Below are 19,641 nucleotides of genomic sequence, written 5' to 3' on the forward strand. Positions count from 1 at the left end.
GTCAATTCATGCTGAGGTCACCTTTCATCAACAAGATAATCTTCTTCATGACGGAACACAATGTATTGATTATTCACAAAAAGATTTTGGTTATGGACACTGTGTTGATGAAGAACTTAAGTTACTTATGAAATCCACCTTTGGTTGTGTTCCTGTTTGGTTACATCCTTATGATGGTTGTGAACAGGAGATACCCAACAATAATAATGATACCACTGAGATGAAAAAGAAAGCAGATGATGAAGGTTGGAGACTTGTAACAAATCATCGTCTACAAGTGATGGAACAATGTCAAGAATCCTGCACGCTGACAACAACTACTATTGAAATCATATCAATAAGAGACAACTTTCCTGGTATGGCCAGACTAAATCTCAGGTAGGGTTGGGCCAGATATCAGGCCATTTTCAATATCTGGCTGGATATCGAATATGCGTTATCATAAATTATCTAGATATCTGTTATTAGAAATCAGCTAGATGGTATTAGAAATCAGCTAGATATCCAGTATATGAAATCAGCTGAATAGTATTAGAAATTAGCCAGATATCCGTTATTAAAAATCAGCTGGATATCCGTTATTTGGTGTCCGGCCAAATATGTATCTAGCCCAACCCTAATCTCAGGTTTATAGGACCTGTTCCTGTCGTCACTGAGGTCTACAGCTTTGGATTCTTTAGTCTTGTTGTTGACTTGGGAAGTGCGCTAGGCCTGTGGGTTGGATTTTCTGCACAGAGTATTTTTGATGTTATTGAAATCCAAAGTTTAAGAATTAAAAAATTTCTACGCAAAATATAAATTTGACCAAGTTTCAGAATTTTATTGATTTAAAATCAGCTTTAACCAACAAATGAGCTAATTTGAAAACATATTTGTTTCGCTATTTTGGTGGGCAATGCATCTTGATAATGACAACATTTTTATCTGACAAAAATATTTTTTCTTCAATTTAAATCTTGTTATCCTTATTCCTGATTCTATAAAGAAAAGAAAGTAGAGAATATGCATGAAAACATTCAAAGAAAATCACAAAATCTTTGAAAATCTTTGAACCATGACTGATAGACTGACTGGCAAACAAATGTCATAGGAATCTTAACTTAAAATTTCAGCTTCTATCTTTAATAGCAGTTGAGAAAATCACATTTGACCCACAGCGTTACAGACTTACTGTCAGACAGACAAAGTGAATTATAGAGTAGTTTCGCAACTGAAAAAAACAGGGAGAAGCCATTAATTATGGTTGTCTATGTAAACTCATTCCCACTCACCATTTAAATAATTGCCTTTTCAGTCAATATAATTGCTGAGCTTCTTCTGCGACAAATAAATAATAACTCAAGGACATGGAAATTATTCTATATACTAGAGTAATGGGATGGCTGCCTGCCTTTTATCTTTCTTTAATTCCTCCAAGATTTTGTGGACAGGATCTTAGACAAAGTAGCTTCGAACAAAGTAGCTTCAGACAAAGTAGCTTCAGGACAAAGTAGCCTCCTAAGGAAAGTAGCCTCGACTGTTAATAAAGGTCATGGCCACAGCGCTCGGCCCCCTGGCCTGCCTAGCCGCGGGCGCTCGGCCCCTAGCCTATAACTAAATCTAAACTAACCAAACAATTGTAAAAGCATTATTAAAAATCGTAAAAATCTATCAACCACTTATGCAAAATCCACGAAATTATAAACCTTCTATGTTTCAATAGTTGAGGAAATTTTTCTTTAATAAATGTTCTGAGGCTAACATAGGTTAGGTTTTAGGCTAGGGGGCCGAGCGCCTGCGGCTAGGTAGGCCAGGGGGCCGAGCGCTGCGGCCATATTGGAGACGATTTTTCTTAGTAAGCTACTTTTCTCAAGTAAATGTCCTGAAGCTACTTTGCCTGAAGTTACTTTGTCCCAAGCTACTTTGTCTGAAGCTACTTTGTCTAAGATCCTTGTGGACGGATTTACTGGAATTTAATTATCTATTTCAGAGAATTTAGCATTGGTCCTGGGAAGACTTTAGGTTTTTACCTAAAGCCCCCCCCCCCCCTTAACCCTGTTGTTCAAACAATACAATTAAAAAGCTTTTTTATGTTTGTAAAATAATATTTTATTTTTAAAAAGTTTAATCAAAATACTGCAATTTTATATTTTTCATTTACCTACGTTTCTTTGGTTGATTTTTATATATTAGTACATTCTAATTTAATTATAAAAACAACTTGAAAATCAATAATAATAATTTTTTATGTCATAGAAATAAAAGTATTCAATTAATTTTCTACATATAATTGCATACATTTTGTAATTGGGTTTATAAAGTTTATTTTAATAGCTAAACGGTTGGTTTAAACTTTAATACAATTCTTAATTTTTTAGATATGAGTTTCGATTATATAAAGTAGTAAGGTTTTTTTGTCTGAAGCTTAGGATCTCGATAACCACTGAACCGATTGGCTTCACTTTGCAGCCAAGCAGCTAATATATAGTATTTTGTAACAAAGTCAACAATAAAAATCCGAATAAATATAACTTTGCTCTTAATTTACGTGAAATAGGATTTAAATTTAGCATCCAAACTAATCAGATAATCAATAAGTGCAATTTTAAGTTGGAAATCTGAAAGAATTGCTTTGTATTTAAGAGCACGGATAAGCAAAATTGAGATAAATTATCAATTCCCTAATTTTAAAGGCACAAAAAAGTATAAACAATGTTTTCTTATTCGTTGGAGTAACAACTTTTGTTACTGTTATTGAATTTTGTTCGGTTGGTTTATTGTTGAGTGACAGAAGGAGAAATTTTGTATGAACATCAATTTATCGGCCATTGTATTATCCCTTGTTGTTTTTTGATTGATTGATTAGCCATAGTCTCTTAGGGTTTGGACCTAAGTAATCATGGAGTAGGCTGAGACACTTTTGTTTAGCCACTAGGGCTATCAAGCTCCACGTTAAAAGCACATTATGACTTGACCCGCTATCTCATGAGAGCTACTCATTATTACCTCACGATGCTGTGAGAATTATTGCAAAAAATATGACATAACAAAAAAAAATAGCCAATGAGAGGCCGTTATTGGCTAATTTTTTTTGTTACGTCCTATTTTTTGCACCAATTCTCACAGCATCTTACCTCACCCTCGCCTAGTATGGCAGGTGTCCCAAATTAAGTCACCGTAATGAATGACGCTCTCCGCAGAGGAGCTTGGGAAAAGGGTAGTACTGATATTATGTACGTGACTATTAAGTATCCAAACTTACTCAATAATCCCCTTCTTACACAACCAGGGGAAGTTGCGTGAATGTATTCAACTGAGAAATTCGAGTTGCCACATGGGACTAGAACTCGAACTCTCATCACCGTAACTCAGTGCGTTACCACTGAGCTACGACGCCCCTTATCCCTTGTTGTCAAGCAAATGAACAAGAAAACATAATTATGAAACATTGGGGACTATTGTAATAAACAGCCTAATGTCCGCCCGCCCCCCTTCCTGACTAATTCTATTTAGCTCCACAACTGTTTGACATGAAAAGGAAGTTACACACATACTCTTCTAATCAGTTTCAATTCATGAATATTTGCCAGGAATCTAAAGGGATAAGACAATGGCCGATAAATTGATGTATATCTCCAATTATCATACACAAAATAACCACTTTTGTACATTACAAAGAGTGGTTGAAACGTTTGGATGCTAAACTTAATAAGCCAAATAATCAAAATTCATTACACTCCCCAAAGTTGTTAAGCAAACAAATAAGAAAACGTTGATTATAATTATAAAACTTTGAGGACATTGTGTAATAAACATCCCATTGTCCCCTTCCTTCCTGATATTTATTCAACTTCATATTGTTGTGACATCAAAATTTGCAGTTTATTTCAACAAATTACGCGGTAAAACAATTATATATAATATATTCAACAAAAAAATATGTATAACCAGATTTCATAAAACAGTGCAACATTTTAAGAAAGCTTTGGTTTAATTCCTAAAGCCTACATCCCAAAAATTTCTTCTCTTTCAAACAGATCTATAGTTTTACTCCAATCAATTGCTGAAGGGGTAAGATGTTATTAATGGGACATACCATAACTTTTTTGACTAAAAACACTTAATTTCTTTAAATTTTCAGCAGAATTTTATAATCTCTAATCTGATGATGATACCTTATAAAGAAAAAAGGCGTGGTCTTATAACAAATGAAATGATATTTTTAGATCTTTTTTTATGATAAAATTTATTTTATTGTACAACTACATATACATATACCGACGTACTTATCACAATAATTTTGCATTGCTGCATGCTATAAATAATATAAATTAAATTAATAAATGAATCAGTAATTGCTAACATATAATGATTTACATAATGATTTACATATAATATTGAAAAGTAAAAGAACATTTAAAATAATAAAATATTACAATTAACGTTTTAAATTTACATGATACAACTATTTTTTTACAGTTCTTGATATGCTTTAAGGAAGCTCTTTTAGTGCCTATTAAAATGACGTCATTAAAAACACATGAACAAAGATAGGCCAATACACAGGATTAATATAAAATTACTAATGTCAGGCTAGTATACATTTTTTATTTACCAATGGTAGGCCAGTATACGTCATTTTTTATAAGCACCATAAAAATTTTAAAAGTTTATTATTAGTCAAACTTTATAATTTTCTAAACTACCCTATCCAGGATAACCGCAGAATATTCTTGATCCGTGCTGATGAGTTTCTGGTCCAAAATTTCCCATTTGTCCGTGGCAGGATCGTAAACTTCTACAGATCCATCCCCCCCTCGGCCTCCAAGAACATATAGTTTGCCATCATGTGCAACCACACCAGGACCTTCTCTGGCGTGGTGTAGACTAGCCACGCGATGAAACCGTTCCCCATCCCATTTTTCTACGGTATCCAACAATTCGCGCGTGCTGGCACCGCCCACTATGTAGATATGCTCACCAAGTTGCCCAACACCTGGTCTGTCACGTGATATCCTATGTCCGTCCTCGCCATCTCCCGGTGAGTCCCAACCCAACCATAAATCTCGGCTAATATCATAGATTTTATCGTTATCAGCCCCGTACGCCACGGGCAGGTAAATGTTTGTGCCCACAACAGGGGTAAAGCTGCCGTTGTGCCAGGTAGGCAGAGCTGAGACTGGATGCCACGCCCACTGGTCCTCAGGTTGGGTCAGGTCAAGACATTCAGCTGTCAACACAGATAACTAAAATACTTTTTAAATTAGAATCCCAAATGATTTTTTAAAAGATTTTCATGCTTTATTAAAGTCAATCTTAAGAACATAATTAAAAAGTGGAAAAAATAGAATTTAACCAATATCTTTACGCAGGGAGGGAGAGGACATTGGGCTGTTTATTACACTAGTCCCCAAATTTTTATATTAACATTAGCAACTTGTGATACTTTCCTTAAATTTTGATTGGCTGGTTCATTATGTTGAGTGTCCCAAATGTTTCAACTACTAATTGTAATTTACAGAAGGGGATATTTTGTGTATCTTCATTGGGGATGTACATAAATTTATCGGCCATTGTATTATCCCCTTAGATAATATCACAGCTAGTTTACAACTGCTGTCTGTCCATACGTTCATTAAAAATCCTAATTTAAGACTATCTTACCTGAGAGTCAGAGCCGCCCATGACATATAGTTTACCGTCAGCAACGACACTGGCATGACATTTTCTGGCTGTGATCATGGCTGGTCCTTCCGCCCATTCGTTGGTCCGTACGTTGTACGTTACAAATCTGTTTAATGCCTAAAATAAAGGATGTATATCTTCCCAGTGTTCTATTTTTTCCCTTCTGTAAATTAAATTACTGGTTGACACGAGTGGACACGGACTATTAATGAACCAACCAATCGTAATTGGACATAGTTTCTCAAAAATCAGCCATGTGAATTCATAAAAAAAAGGAAGATGAGTGCAGAAGTGGGAAAGAAAACCCCTAAAAAAGAGATGCATGATATAATCCCTCATTTTTATGACGTCACATGGCTGATTTTTTAGACACTTTGTCCAATTACAACCAATCAAAATTCAATAAAAGTCCCCAAAGTTGTTGAGCCAACAAACAACAAAAGTTTATTATAAGACTTTGGGGACTAGTGTAATAAATAGCCCAATGTCCCTTCCCTCGATGACTATTACCGGGCAATCCGAAGACTCTTTTTCCCCTTGAACAAGGATGCGGGAAGTAGCTAATATGGGGTGCCTAGAAAAAATGACCTCATGCAATACAAATGACCAATAATAGGCCAGTAAATATTTTAATTGACCAATGCTAAAATATATTGATTATTTGTATTATATAACATCATTTTTTAGACACTAAAAGCTGGTTGTGTAATTGCGTACCTTTAAAACTCCAGCACGCCCCACACCACCAGTCACCAGCAATGTGTCACAGTATGAGGCAAGTCCGGCTCCTGATAAACCATACCTGACAAGAATAACTTAAAATATATCCTTATACTAAAGTAACAGGATGTTTGTCTGTCTGTGTGTCTGTACCAAAGGATCTCACTAACCACTGAACCGATCGGGTTCTCCTTAACAGGGTAGCTTCTCATAGGTCCCGGGAAGGTTTATAACTATTTTCTTGTAGGTGGGACACCCCAAACCACCCCAAAAAAATGAAAAATCCCCACCCCCAAAAAAAAAAAAAAAATTTTTCGCCCCCCCCAAATTTTTTTTTTACTTTTTCTTTTAAAATCTAAAATAAGAAATTAAATTGTTAAATTCGAATCTCTCCTCCTCAAGTGCCCCTAGAGGCCTCTAGGGGCGTAGCCGCTAGTCAATAATATAAAGCAGAATGATTTGCAGCCGTAACCAACAACTGAATTAATTTAAAGAAAAAAATATTTAAATATTTTGTAATTTTAAAGTGCAATGCTTCGTAGTATGACGTTTGACCCCAAAATTTTTTTTTTAATTTTAACTTTTAATTTGATAATACACTAGTAATCTAACCTCATATTGGGTATCTCAGTAAGTATATTCCATCCTTCCTCAGGTCTGTCCAGATCCAGGTATTCTACAGCACAAGAATCGAACCCGACAGCCACAATAAATTTGTTGAGGCCCCGCGCCCGAGATGATAGACTGTTTGTATTGGTAGAGGTTTGAGACTCCACCTGTTTAAAAAAAATTGTAAATGGCAAAAACAAGGGTGAGTTTTTCATCTCCTCAAGGCTTACAACCCCCTGAAAACTTGCCGCTAAACTTGTAACAGTTTTATATAAAAGGAAGATAAGTTAAACTGCTTCAGTATTTTGACTTATGATATAGGTAAAGAAGGTGGATGGGGGAAATCGTAAAGTTTGCCAGCAACAAGTTTCACTTAATTAGAGTATATTTAATTTAGTTTTAGATCCAAGTAATAATAAATCAATTTCTACAAGATAACTATTTTATTATGACTCAGAAAACGGCAGAAAAAAAGTTTTTGTATTTTGTCAAAATTGGTGGCTATAATGTTTGATTAATATGTAAAAAGATGTCTTATTTTGATAGAAAGCTTTAAAAGCTTGAAAATAACAAGAATTCAAAAAACCGGGCGTTACCGTCTTAAATTTGTATACACAAACAAACATCATATTCTGGTAAGCCGAGCGTACTCGGCCCACGGGGTAACGAGTTCGGATTCAACGGGCCCTAGCCTTTAAGTATTCTACCAAACAAACAAGCAGGATTCAATCATACAGAATTATATATTTAAACTGAATAATATTTACAAGTTATGTTTACTATATATATACAACAAAAATATAACAATGGTTAGGTTTGAAGGGGGTGTGGGGCGCTAGGGCTTAGCGCCCGACGGTAGACAGGCTGTGGGGGCAGCGGTGGTGAAAGGGGAGGCAGTGCCTCCCGATTATATAAGCGCATGATGGACTCGTGATAGTTGCATGTTCAAGTCCCCTCCCCACATTTAGGCAGGTCAGTTTGACCGCCGGGTGCGGGGTTAACAGCGGTCATGAGATGGATAGTGATATAATAGGATTAGTGCGGGGGGTTTGTTATCATAAGTCACAGCGAAGCAACTCTGTAATCGGCCTGTCCGTATGGGTGTCGTATTACCACAACCTCCCCTTCAAGGGTTGCGTGGCTCCTGAGCCACCAGGCCTTGAACCTGGGGATACGACAGCCGGCTCATGCGCCGGACAGGCAGTTCTTGGGGCACGGCTCGATGGAGGACAGCTCGGGCTACACAGGCTCCCCGGGACACTCGTTGCTCGGTCTGACTGTGGTTGGTGATCAGCATTGTCAGCTCCTGATTGGCTTCTAGGCGTGGGTTGGCCACGGCCAGGCCTCGCCGCTGGAAATTTTGCCTCGTCTGCAGGATCAGTTCTGTCGCGGCTGGTAGCTGGACACGGAGGCCTAGGCAGACTCTGGTGGTTCCTAAGGGTGGAATGGTGATGGCAAAGGGCGCGTAGAATTCCATGGGGGCGCCTGCTTGACTCAGGTTGCTTGGCCTCCTAGCTCCTACCCGGATGGGGATGGCTGTCATCAGCAGGGGGCACATGGCTTCTTCTTCTTCTTCTGGGGCGGCCTCTTCCATCGCAGTGGCTGGCTCTCCTCCTACAGGCTCGCTGCTGGCTGGCAGGTTCTCCATGTCTGCGTCAGGGTTCCAGATGGCATCTCTGAGTGGCTCTGGAGCGGGCGGCGGCGGCGGTGGTTCGTTGGGCTGCTCCTGCAGGTTTTCCTCCACTGGGTCACGGTCTTGGCCGCTAGGCTGTGGGGCGGCTGCGGCTGGCTGGTGCACTGGGAACTCTCCTGGGTTGCTAGCTGCGGGCGCCGCCGCTCCAACTGGCAGCTCGGTGGCATCCTCGTCGCCGTCCACGTCAACTTGGATGTCTTCTGGAATCTGGTGGGCAGTCACATCTCCAGTGTATTTGCGCAGTCGGCCTACATGCGCTGTAACTTCTGAGATCCTGGCTACTGGAGAGGCAGGTTTAATGACATAATGGACTTCTGTAGCTTTCCTCACTACCTTCCAAGGGCCAGTCCATCTCTTGGTAATCTTGGCTGCCTTTCCTGGCACCAGGCGAGGGGCCAGGTACCAGACCAAGTCTCCAACCTCATACTTGGCCGTGCCTTCGTAAGCTGCCGCGCTCCTCCTGATGGCTCCCTCCTCCTTCTGCTGGATGGCATCATAAACTGCATAGTAGCGCTGCAACAGAGCTTGGACGTTGGCTGGAACTGAAGCATATTCGGTCTCTGGCAGCCGTAGCACCATGTCCACCGGAAGTTTGGCCTCTCTCCCAAAGAAGGCCAGGAACGGGGTCACACCAGTGGATCTGCAGGCCTTGGTGTTGTAGGCAAAGGCGATGGCAGGCAGGTGTGGCTCCCAGTTGTTATCGTCTCTGTCTAGGAACAGGCGCATGCCTGTGTTGAGCGTCCTATGAAACCTCTCTACTCGGTTAGACTGCGGGTTGTAGGGTGGTGGATGTGTCAGGCCAATCTCGAGCCGGGAGGCCAGTTCCTGGAATACCTGGCCGGTAAATTCCATTCCATTGTCGGAATGGATCTTCAGGGGGCATCCGAACGTGGCCAGGTGGCGGTGCAACAGGGCTTCGGCCACCGTGAGGGTGCGCTTGTTGGGGATGGCGTAGAGGCTGACAAACCGGCTAAATCCATCTTGGCAGGTGAGGATGTAGCGGTTCCCAGCTGGGGTCTCTGGCAGTGGCCCCACCAGGTCGATGAATAGGACTTGCTGTGGATACCCCTGGCGGGAGGGCACGTGGATCCCCTGCTTCAGCCTCTCCTTGGTAACTTTTTGGACACACTCAGGGCAGGTTTGTACCATCAGGCGGACGTCACGGGCCAGGTTGGGCCACCAGAAGTGCATGGCAACGCGGGCGATAGTTGCGTCCATCCCAAAGTGCCCAGCCATGGGGGTCCCATGGGCTAGAAAGAACGCGTCCTGCTGGAGGGCCGAAGGCAGCAGGTATCTTGTCCTCTCTCCTGTCAGAGTCTGGTCGGTGGTGGTGAGGCAACCATGCTCGTCCAGCCCCAGGGCTGAGAAGCGGCTGGCGTACTGCTGCTCGTCTCGTTCCTTGCCACGCAGCTCAGCCTTGGTTGGGGCCTTGCCATCAGCCACCCATTGGCGGACACGGAGCAGGAGGGGGTCCTGTGTCTGGGCTTCCAATACTCTAGCTGAATCCAGTCGGGCGGCAGGAGGCCGGTTAGCTGCGGCCTCCCCTAGCTGGCCCAGGTGGTGGATATACTCAGCCTGCTCTGCTAATTCTTCGGCGCTAGCCGTTGGCATGTTGGCATCTTCCCGGCGGCTGAGGGCGTCGGCGTTGGTATTCTGGGTGCCAGGCCTGTGGCAGACGGTAAAGTCCAAGGCCGCTAGCTCCTCCTGCCAGCGGGCCACCATCCCTGTGGATGTGTTCAGTGATTTCATCTGTAGCAGGGCAGAGGAATCAGTGTTGATCTGGAAGCTGCGGTAGGACAAGATGCCGTGGAATTTTCGGATCCCATAGATAATGGCGGCCATCTCTCCCTTCCAGGACGGGTAGCGCGTCTCAGGGTCGGTTGTCTTGCGCCCCACGGCGGCAATCAGCCTCTCCTTGCCCTCCTGGCATTGACTCAGTATGGCAGAGATGGCGCGGCTGCTGAAATCTGTGGTGAGCTGGAACACTGCTGGTAAATCAAACCTGGGCGGCGCCCGGATGGGGGCCTGGCGGAACTTGTCCTTGAGTTGCAGCAGCTGGGCTTCCATCTCAGGCGTCCAGGTTAGGGTCTTGGCCGTCTTCTGCCGATTCATCTCGTAGGTGAGGTCTGCATACTCTGGGATGAACAGGCGGTAGTATCCAAAGAAGCCCAGCAACGCCAGCAAATCCTTGGGGGTGCTAGGGGCTGGCCAGTCCAAGATGCGGTCAATATAGTCCTCTTGCATGGCTATCCCCTCACGGCTGAGGGTGTGACCCAGATAATCCACCTTGGACCGGAACAACTTGGTCTTGGCTGGCTTGAGGCGGATCCCTCCCCTGCGGTGGGCTTCCAGGACCTCTCGGAGCCTGGCCAGGTGGGCCCAGGTATCCTGATGGAAGGTCAGGACGTCGTCAAGGTATGACTGGAGGTTGGCTGTGCCTAGTGGGTTTAGGACCCCTGCAATAAACCTGGAATAGACAGACGGTGCCGTAGCCAGGCCAAAGGGCATCCTTTTCCATTGATACAAGCCCCTGGGGGTGGTGAAGGCGGTGCAGGGCCGGCTATCCTCAGACACACGGATGGTGTAGTATGCGGCCACCGCGTCTAAAGCACTGTAGACACGGTGCCCGCCAGCTCGTTCCACCAATTGCTGGATCCTAGGCAGGGGGTAGCTGTCCAGCTCCAGACACTTGTTGAGGGCCCTGTAGTCGACGGCCCAGCGGGTGCTCCCGTCCTTCTTCTTGATGGGCACCAGGGGGCTGCTCCAGGCGGAGTCCGACGGCTCTATAACTCCTTCCTGCAGCCAGGTGTCCAGTTGTTTCTCCAGTTCAGCCTCTTGCCGCGGGTTCAGATCCCTAAATCTCTGGCGGATCGGCTGGGTCCCTGGTTTGAGGCGCAGCTGCAATTCAACCACATCTGTGCAGCCGGGGGTAGAATTGGAGAAGACGTCCCTGTACTCTGACAACGTAGTCCAGACCTCCTTCTTGAGCAAGGGGTCCTTGCGTAGGAACTCATTGTCTTCCATCTCCAGGGCCTCCCACAACTCTTGCATGTCTATAGGCTCAGCAGGCTCTTGGAACGAGTGGAGACGCGGGGGAGGCGTATCAGAGACCTCCAAAATGTCAGGTTTGACCAGCTCCCCTGCCACTGGGAGGCCAGCATCCAGCAAGAGGGGCACCTCCCCCTCATTGACCACCAGTACTCTAAACACAGTGGCAGAGCCAGGCCTGTGGGCATACAGGCCCTCTGGAATAACAAGGTCCTCCCCAAACCTCTGTTCTGGGGCAGCTAGTTGAATGGCATCCTTGGTGCGATGGCCTACCAGCTCAACAGGGACCGCCATAACCCCGCGGCCAGGCAGGACCACCCGCTTGGCTGTGCGGAGCTGGGGAGGTTGACCGTCAGTTGGAGTGACAGCGCTTAGCCTATACGTGGCTGGTGAGGGGTCAGCCTTGGCTCCGGGACCCACCGGCCGCGACTTGACGGGCTCGGCTTCTGGAGAGGCTGACGTGTCGGAGCCAGGCGTGGCTCCGGGGGCGTCCGGCCACGATTGGACGGGCTCGGCGCTGGGAGAGGCCAAAGTGCTGGGTCCAGCTTTGGCTCCGTGGGCGTCCGGCCGCGACTTGACGGGCACGGCGCCGGGCGAGGCTGGGGCCTGAGAGCTGAGTGTGGCTCCGGGTACATCAGACCGCGACTTGACGGGTCTGGACTCGGGCTTGGCTGGTGGACTGGCTGGAGGTCCCAGGTAGAGGGGGCCAGGTGGACACGGCTGGCCGTTAATAAAAGTGTCGGAGGAGAAGATGGGTTCTGGAGGGCTGGCAATCTCAGGAAACGTTGTTGGCAGGCTCTCCCTTGGCACCTTGGGCACTGGGGGCAACCCCATGGCTAGCAGGTTAGCTCCCTTGTGTGCGTTGAGCTCAGCGTCCACCCAGTGTGTGCCTTTCTCAACCACACGCGGCTGCTCAGGCAGGGGGCCTGGCAGAGGCCCCTCATAGCTTAGCTCTCTCTCGGCTGTCTCCCGGTCAATGGGGACGCCACGGAGTGGGATAAACTCCCCACGCGCCCACAAGCAAGGTGGTTGCATGTCGAAACAGAGCCTAGTTCCGAACTCCTTGAGAAAATACCCTCCTAGGTTCAGAGGGTGTGAGAGATTTCGGACCACAGACACGTGGTATAGATGGAGTATAAGAGTGTGTGAAACTGCCATATATAACTCTTTTAATTTTCCAATTACCTGGAGGGGCTGGCCGTCCTCATTAGCAGTCAGGATCTGGGTGTTGTCCGGAATCAACATGCGTTGCACGCCCATCGCGTGCATGAGGTGCTCAGAAATTACAGCAGACCCTGGTACACGGTTGCCAGAGTCAATCATGGCATCAACCTGTACATGCTGGGCAGGGTCAGGAGTAGGAAACCTCACCCTGATATGGCAGGGGAAGTGGAGGTCCTGCCCTTGAGACAAGGGGGCCTCTCGTTCGGCTGGAGTGGGCAGAAACTTTGGTGGTGGCCGCACCGCAGCTATGGTGGTATCGCTTACCATGGTGGCTTAGACTGTAGCTTCGAATCACTAGAGCTTATTAATTATCACTTGGTCAACAATTTTATATTTATTTTTATCACTTGGTTGACATTTCATACACAATGATGTGTTGTTATCACTAGGAGCTCTAGGTGTGATTCTGGAAGCACTGGCAGCAGGGAATGTCCGTCCTGCAAGGTTCAGAGGGGTGACGGCGGTAGGGAATGACCCGTCCTACAGCGCCGCTGGTTCGAATCCCGAAAAATGGCGGCAGGGAATGGCCCGTCCTGCAGCGCCTCGGGTTCGAATCCTGGGAGGCAGCGGCAGGGAATGTCCCGTCCTGCCGTGCCTGTGGCTCAAAATCTGCTATCCGTCGCAGTGGTAGGGCTTACTTGTGTGCTGAAGCTTCGCAGCCACACATTGCCTTCTTAGGGAGACCAGCACACAGCTGTCTGTCTCGTAGGTTTGGCCTGGGTGTCCTGGGGCTTGTCCCAGCTACACTTGCCAATTTAGACTCAGTTTTGTAGCCGTCTGAGCTAAATTATCCGATTGCCGTGGCTGCGCACCTAGCGCTACTCCTACACGACACGGAAAAAGCGTCTTAACTGGCGCTTTTAGCAGGCTAAATCTGCTTGCCGTAGGCCAGAGGCCCACATATTGCGTTCAAATGATGGAAATTCGACCTAAAAAGGCCGTCTCACGGGTCAGTTGGCGGCTGATTGTCCCCTTACTTGCCAAAGGGTCCAATCAGAGGTAGAATAGGCTAGTTTCTGTAAGGCTCGATTGAAACACGCTGACACCAAGTTCTGGTAAGCCGAGCGTACTCGGCCCACGGGGTAACGAGTTCGGATTCAACGGGCCCTAGCCTTTAAGTATTCTACCAAACAAACAAGCAGGATTCAATCATACAGAATTATATATTTAAACTGAATAATATTTACAAGTTATGTTTACTATATATATACAACAAAAATATAACAATGGTTAGGTTTGAAGGGGGTGTGGGGCGCTAGGGCTTAGCGCCCGACGGTAGACAGGCTGTGGGGGCAGCGGTGGTGAAAGGGGAGGCAGTGCCTCCCGATTATATAAGCGCATGATGGACTCGTGATAGTTGCATGTTCAAGTCCCCTCCCCACATTTAGGCAGGTCAGTTTGACCGCCGGGTGCGGGGTTAACAGCGGTCATGAGATGGATAGTGATATAATAGGATTAGTGCGGGGGGTTTGTTATCATAAGTCACAGCGAAGCAACTCTGTAATCGGCCTGTCCGTATGGGTGTCGTATTACCACAATATTACTTGTTTATAAATATAATAATATTGACCTGGTTTAATGCATCTTTATCTGCTAGAATATCACTGTTTTCTTTCAGAGCCTCCAGACATTTTTGAGATAGGTTTGTTAACTTGACATGTTTGAATAGTGTGTTCAGGTGAACTTTCCTGTCCTACAAAAAGGAGCAGCTTATTGTACATAATAAAAGTGACGTCATATAATACAAATGACCAATGATAGCCTGATAGGCCAGTATACATTTTACCATTGTATACTGGCCTAGCATTGATTATTTGTATTGTATAACGTAATTTTTTATTAGCCACTATAAGCTGCTTACTACAACAATTGTATTTTGTCAATTGAAAATAACTGATACTGTGAACCAAAAACTAATCAACAATGTTTTATGACTTTGCCAAAGCATTTGAATTTGATCATTAATTTGAAATATGAACACATTAAAAGTGTCGGACTGATTATGACGTTAAAAAAATTAGCCAATAAGAGGCCACTATAAATTTTACCATTGCATTGTCAATAATGGCCTCTCATTGGCAATTTTTTTTACGTCATAATCAGTCCGACACTTTTATTGTGTTCTGAAATATCTTTTATGAAAGAAAAAAAAACACTTTTAAATGATTGCTAAAATCGATATACATCTTCATGTTCCCCCATTCCCCAGAATAGGGTCGATTGATTAAATATTCATCCTTAAAATAATTATACCTCACTTTTACTGCACCATGCTAACACAGCTTCTACAATAGTTTCCTCTGATGATACAAATATATTATCCAACTTTATCAGTGACTCCACTTCATTGAATGTTAATTCTACAAAGTCCTCAGTTCTGCTCACATCCTCAAAATTGTAGCTGGACAAAGTGTCTCAATATAAGCAATGTGACGTCATAAAAATAGGGGAGATAAGAGGAGAAGTGGGAAAGAAAACCCCTAAAAAAGAGATGGATAATCCCGAAGTCCCTCAACAGATTATGACATCATACGATAAAATAACCAATGAGAGGACAGCATAAATTTTACTATTGGTTAATTACAGTGTATACTGGCCTCTCATTGGCTATTCTATCGTATGACGTCATAATCTGTTGAGGGACTTTAATCATCTTCGATAATACCTCATTTTTATGACGTTAAAAGGCTGATTTTTTGAGACATTTTGCCCAGCTACCTCAAAATTTCTCTGGATAAATCTTTGTGTTGATTCTAGCAGGTCTGGACAAGCATACATATCTGCTAACCTAAAAATGATTGATGGCGTTAATTTAGCAGGGATCTAAAGGAATAAAAGAATGACCATTAAATCTATGTACATCCCCAATGATAAAACACAAGATTACCCCCTCTGAAGATTAAAATTAATGGTTAAAACGTTTAAACACTCAACCTAATGAACTAACCAATCAAAATTCACCGAAGTCCCCAAAGTTGTTAAGCCAACAAATAAGAAAACGTTATTATAAAACTTTAGGGACTACTGTAGAACCGTAATCAATAGACCAATGTCCCCCCTCCCTCTGGTTAATTTAAATATGGCATGTGTTCTGGAGCTAAAACCATTTTTACAGATAGGTAGATATTTAACAGATATATCATAATATCAAGTTCAAAACGTAAATAAGGAAAAATTTGAACAAATTACTTAAATAGTAATTTCACAAACAAGAAATACAGTGACTCCGTTATTAAAAAAAAAAAGATGCATCCAAGCACAGTTTTACTCTTTTTACGTAAACCATTTTTATAACACAAGATGGTTCGCCCCTTTATTCTAGGGATAAAACTCAAAGAAGACTTTATATTCTTTAGATAAAACTCGACAATCAATAAATGTGGTTCTAAATCCTCATTCTTTGCTTTTAAGAAATTAAAATGGGGGGGGGGGTCCATTCCTTGAACGTACTTTGAAATAATTCGAATATATACTTATGTTTATAAAAAGATGGATTATAAAATACCTGGAAAGGAAAAAACAATTAGATGAACATATTAATTTCTGTAAGAATTCACAGACTGCCCATTTAATCTAAAATCATACAGATAAATTAGAATATGTGGTTGTTCTTGTTTACCAATTAAATAATACACGCACATACAAATGAAAATACAATGGGATATAGAAATAAATTTATTATTACTTGAGCCTTACACAAAATTACCATGTGCTGTAATAAGTGAAACTTGCAGCGGACTAAAAATAATCCATTTAACCCAATTCCTTCCCCTTCTATTGGATGAATAAACTGACCAATAAATGACAGGGGAAATAGCAACCTAAATTAACGACAAGTTTTCTCCAGTCATAATATTCAAGTGAATTCTATTTTTTTACGGGGGGATGTTAAATTCCCTTATTGGAAGTTTTTATAAGCCTTTCTAAAAGAAGACGACATAACAATAATATTTTAAATTTGAAATCTAACCTTTTCCATGAGTAATAAGTCAGCAGCTGCTAGAATATTTGCTAATTCTTACCTTTTCCATGAGCAATAAGTCTGCAGCTGCTAGTATATTTGCTAATCCTTACCTTTTCCATGAGTGCTAAGTCAGCAGCTGCTAGAATATTTGCTAATTCTTACCTTTTCCATGAGCAATAAGTCTGCAGCTGCTAGTATATTTGCTAATCCTTACCTTTTCCATGAGTAATAAGTCAGCAGCTGCTAGAATATTTGCTAATCCTTACCTTTTCCATGAGCAATAAGTCTGCAGCTGCTAGTATATTTGCTGCCGTTTCTGATGTTACTTCTATTTCACCCTAAATATATATTGTATTATAGACAGTTTTCCGCGGATAGTAAAATCATAAGATAAGTACACATAAGATGGGTCAATAAAGCAGGAATTTATCCTAGAATTTTTTATTTATCTTTTGTGGAAAATAATTTTTGTGATAAGATCCAGAGGATGGCACCGTAACTCTAAATAACGCACTGAGGTACTGTTTTAACCCAATGTGTTGCTATCGTAACATGTTGTCTCAAATTCTCCTATCAAATCAAGCAACACCCCCCTAATTGCGGTAGAAGGGAGATTGTAGGGTAGTTTGGATGCCTAATTATCAAGTGTATAATGCCAACACGTCCCTTAATCCCTGACTCCTCTGAGGAGAGTGTCATTCATCTGTAAAACCTGTCATACTCAAAATCGGCGAGTGCGAGGTTATACTTGAAAGTTAAGTTATAGCTGGCCCTGGTGGCTATACAAAAGTGTCTTGCCATACTCTAGGAGTCTTATGTCCAAACAAAGAAATAATGGCTAATCAAACAAAAAAAAATCCAGAGGATAATAATCAGATTTAATTTTTACAATTTACTTAGCTTAAAAAGATTGGCCAAGCCTTTTACGAGATCAAGACATACAAACAAACTTGCAACGTGATCTTTTATAGAATAGGATTAACAAAAATTTTACCTTGTACATGAAATCTATTAACATTTTCAACTCCTAAAATGTAAAATAAATTACAATGTTGTAAAAGTCATGAGCTAAATGTAATCATTAAAATGATGTTATTTTGAAAAGATATTTTTAATAAATCCAATATCCAATTAATATTAGCGTCATCGCCTTTAGAAGCGGCTAGAGGCAATTTACATTTAATTTTAAATAGAGTGGGAGCTATTTTTTCAGTTGCAATTTCTTTTAAGATGGTGGAGATTACATATAACCAAAATAGTATCAGTTAAAAACATTTCCTGAAATTATGAGAAGGTTCACTGAATTGGAGAACAATATCAGTTTGTAAGGTACAGAAAGACAGACAGATAATATGTTACTTTTATTTTAGGTTGATTTTAAAGTCAGCAGCAAGGCAAACTTTACATCAAAGTCATAAAATCATATCTTAATATGCAACTTGAATGCGAAAAAAACATTTGGATCATGGAAAGAAAACGAAGTAGCGGGTTTCGTTGTATTTTCACAGTAGCTTTTAAAAGATTAGGTTAGGTGAATGTTAATGATTGCCCCGCAGGGTTAGAGCCCATCGCATGGTCTAGAAATATGAGAAAAGCTACTGTGAAAATACGTTTTCTTTCCATGATTTTAAAAAAAACTGTACCTGATATCTGACCCCACTAACCCGAATAGTGCCCCCAGCCCCTCCCCCCGTGGAGTCCCAGCCATGTGAGAATAGAGAATTGAAGTAGGGTGAACAAGCTGCCAGTATGAGGCGGTGGGCCCGGATAATTTCATCGCCTGCCAGTGTCATATCCATTCTTTCTTATTCAATTAGCGGCTACACCCCCCCCCCCCTTGAGGACTCTAGGGGCACGTAAAATGTTAATATTAGCTGTTAACCAAACAATTTTTTTTCGCCACGAGTTGGGGTTAGTTATGTTTTTTTGCGATTTATCTTGGGAAGGTGATTGTATTCCACCCCCAAAAAAATTTATAAACCACCCTAGGACCTATGAGAAACTACACTGTAAAGGGGTACCACATCGTTTCGACGGTTAGCGAGATCTTTCGGTACAGACAAACAGACAGAGATCCTGTTACTTTTATATAAGAATTTATTTTTGAGTAAAAAGTGATTGTGATTGTATAAAGAAGGAGATAAAACAAAGAAAGAGTGTGAAACATCATTCAGTTAAATAAAAACGAGTGATTTTACTCAGGAAGAAAATCCACATTTATTTTCAAAATTAGGAAAAATTTAATTTTATGCATTAAAAATCAAATTCATTCATAGACGTTACTAAGATCTTCAGCTTCAGTCGAGTAAAAACAAGTCACCTTTTCAATATTTTTAAAAAAAACGGCTATTTTTCTTTCTTTTTTTAAGGATAACATCACCCCCCCCCCCCCCCTCCCTTTCTCTGGAAGCATCTTTTGGCGCAACTGCTAGTGCTAGAATAGTTATTTCTCGCATCGTATTCTAAACAGCTTTCCGCGGATATAGAATGTACAATTAGCCCCTGCCTTCGGCACCTCGGGGCTAAAAAAACTGTTTTTAATCTTATGATTGTACATTTTTATATTCGTAGAAAGCTGGATATAATACGATGCTAGACATAGTTTATTTTCCTATAGATGAGAATCGGCTCTTATCCACCGGATTCGAAAAGTTATTGGCCAAATTTTCTATTTATTAATTAAAAAATTATATTTTCTCAAATTTAAGTTGATCATTCT

The 19,641-nt window shown here is 42.3% G+C and overlaps 2 protein-coding genes across 4 annotated transcripts in view; one reads left to right on the forward strand and one right to left on the reverse strand.

The window, feature by feature from the left end:
- The window catches only part of LOC145305586 (mannonate dehydratase-like), a 284,200-nt gene that overhangs the window by 127,268 nt on the left and 137,291 nt on the right, over positions 1-19,641 (forward strand). The gene's annotated exons all lie outside the window — the stretch shown is intronic.
- Positions 4,209-18,719, reverse strand: LOC145305534 (kelch-like protein 12). Of its 3 annotated transcripts, XM_080147179.1 has the most exons (11): positions 18,566-18,719; positions 17,917-17,949; positions 17,189-17,260; positions 16,464-16,531; positions 15,677-15,746; positions 15,212-15,346; positions 14,529-14,651; positions 6,997-7,160; positions 6,382-6,466; positions 5,644-5,781; positions 4,209-5,225 (listed from the first exon to the last, which is right to left on the reverse strand). In XM_080147179.1, exons 1-11 carry the CDS (start codon positions 18,713-18,715, stop codon positions 4,677-4,679), a joined length of 1,587 nt encoding a protein of 528 aa, XP_080003305.1. In that variant the 5' UTR covers positions 18,716-18,719; the 3' UTR covers positions 4,209-4,676. The 3 variants fall into 3 exon arrangements, with proteins under 3 accessions (XP_080003305.1, XP_080003313.1, XP_080003320.1); XM_080147187.1 differs by lacking the exons at positions 17,189-17,260; positions 17,917-17,949; positions 18,566-18,719 and adding an exon at positions 16,981-17,017; XM_080147194.1 differs by lacking the exons at positions 17,189-17,260; positions 17,917-17,949; positions 18,566-18,719 and adding an exon at positions 16,929-16,965.

The sequence above is a fragment of the Acartia tonsa genome, chromosome 2 (assembly GCF_053477335.1).
Source record: "Acartia tonsa isolate MP-2025a chromosome 2, ASM5347733v1, whole genome shotgun sequence".
Classification (NCBI taxonomy): Eukaryota; Metazoa; Arthropoda; class Copepoda; order Calanoida; family Acartiidae; genus Acartia; species Acartia tonsa.

Excerpts from the sequence above, each read along its gene's own strand:
- LOC145305534 (XM_080147179.1), bottom strand. The coding sequence starts at position 18,715 with ATGACACTGGCAGGCGATGAAATTATCCGGGCCCACCGCCTCATACTG. Across the intron at positions 14,652-15,211 it reads CATGGTGCAGTAAAAGTGAG|GACAGGAAAGTTCACCTGAA; the intron begins GTATAATTATTT and ends TCCTTTTTGTAG. Across the intron at positions 7,161-14,528 it reads ATAAAGATGCATTAAACCAG|GTGGAGTCTCAAACCTCTAC; the intron begins GTCAATATTATT and ends TTTTTTAAACAG.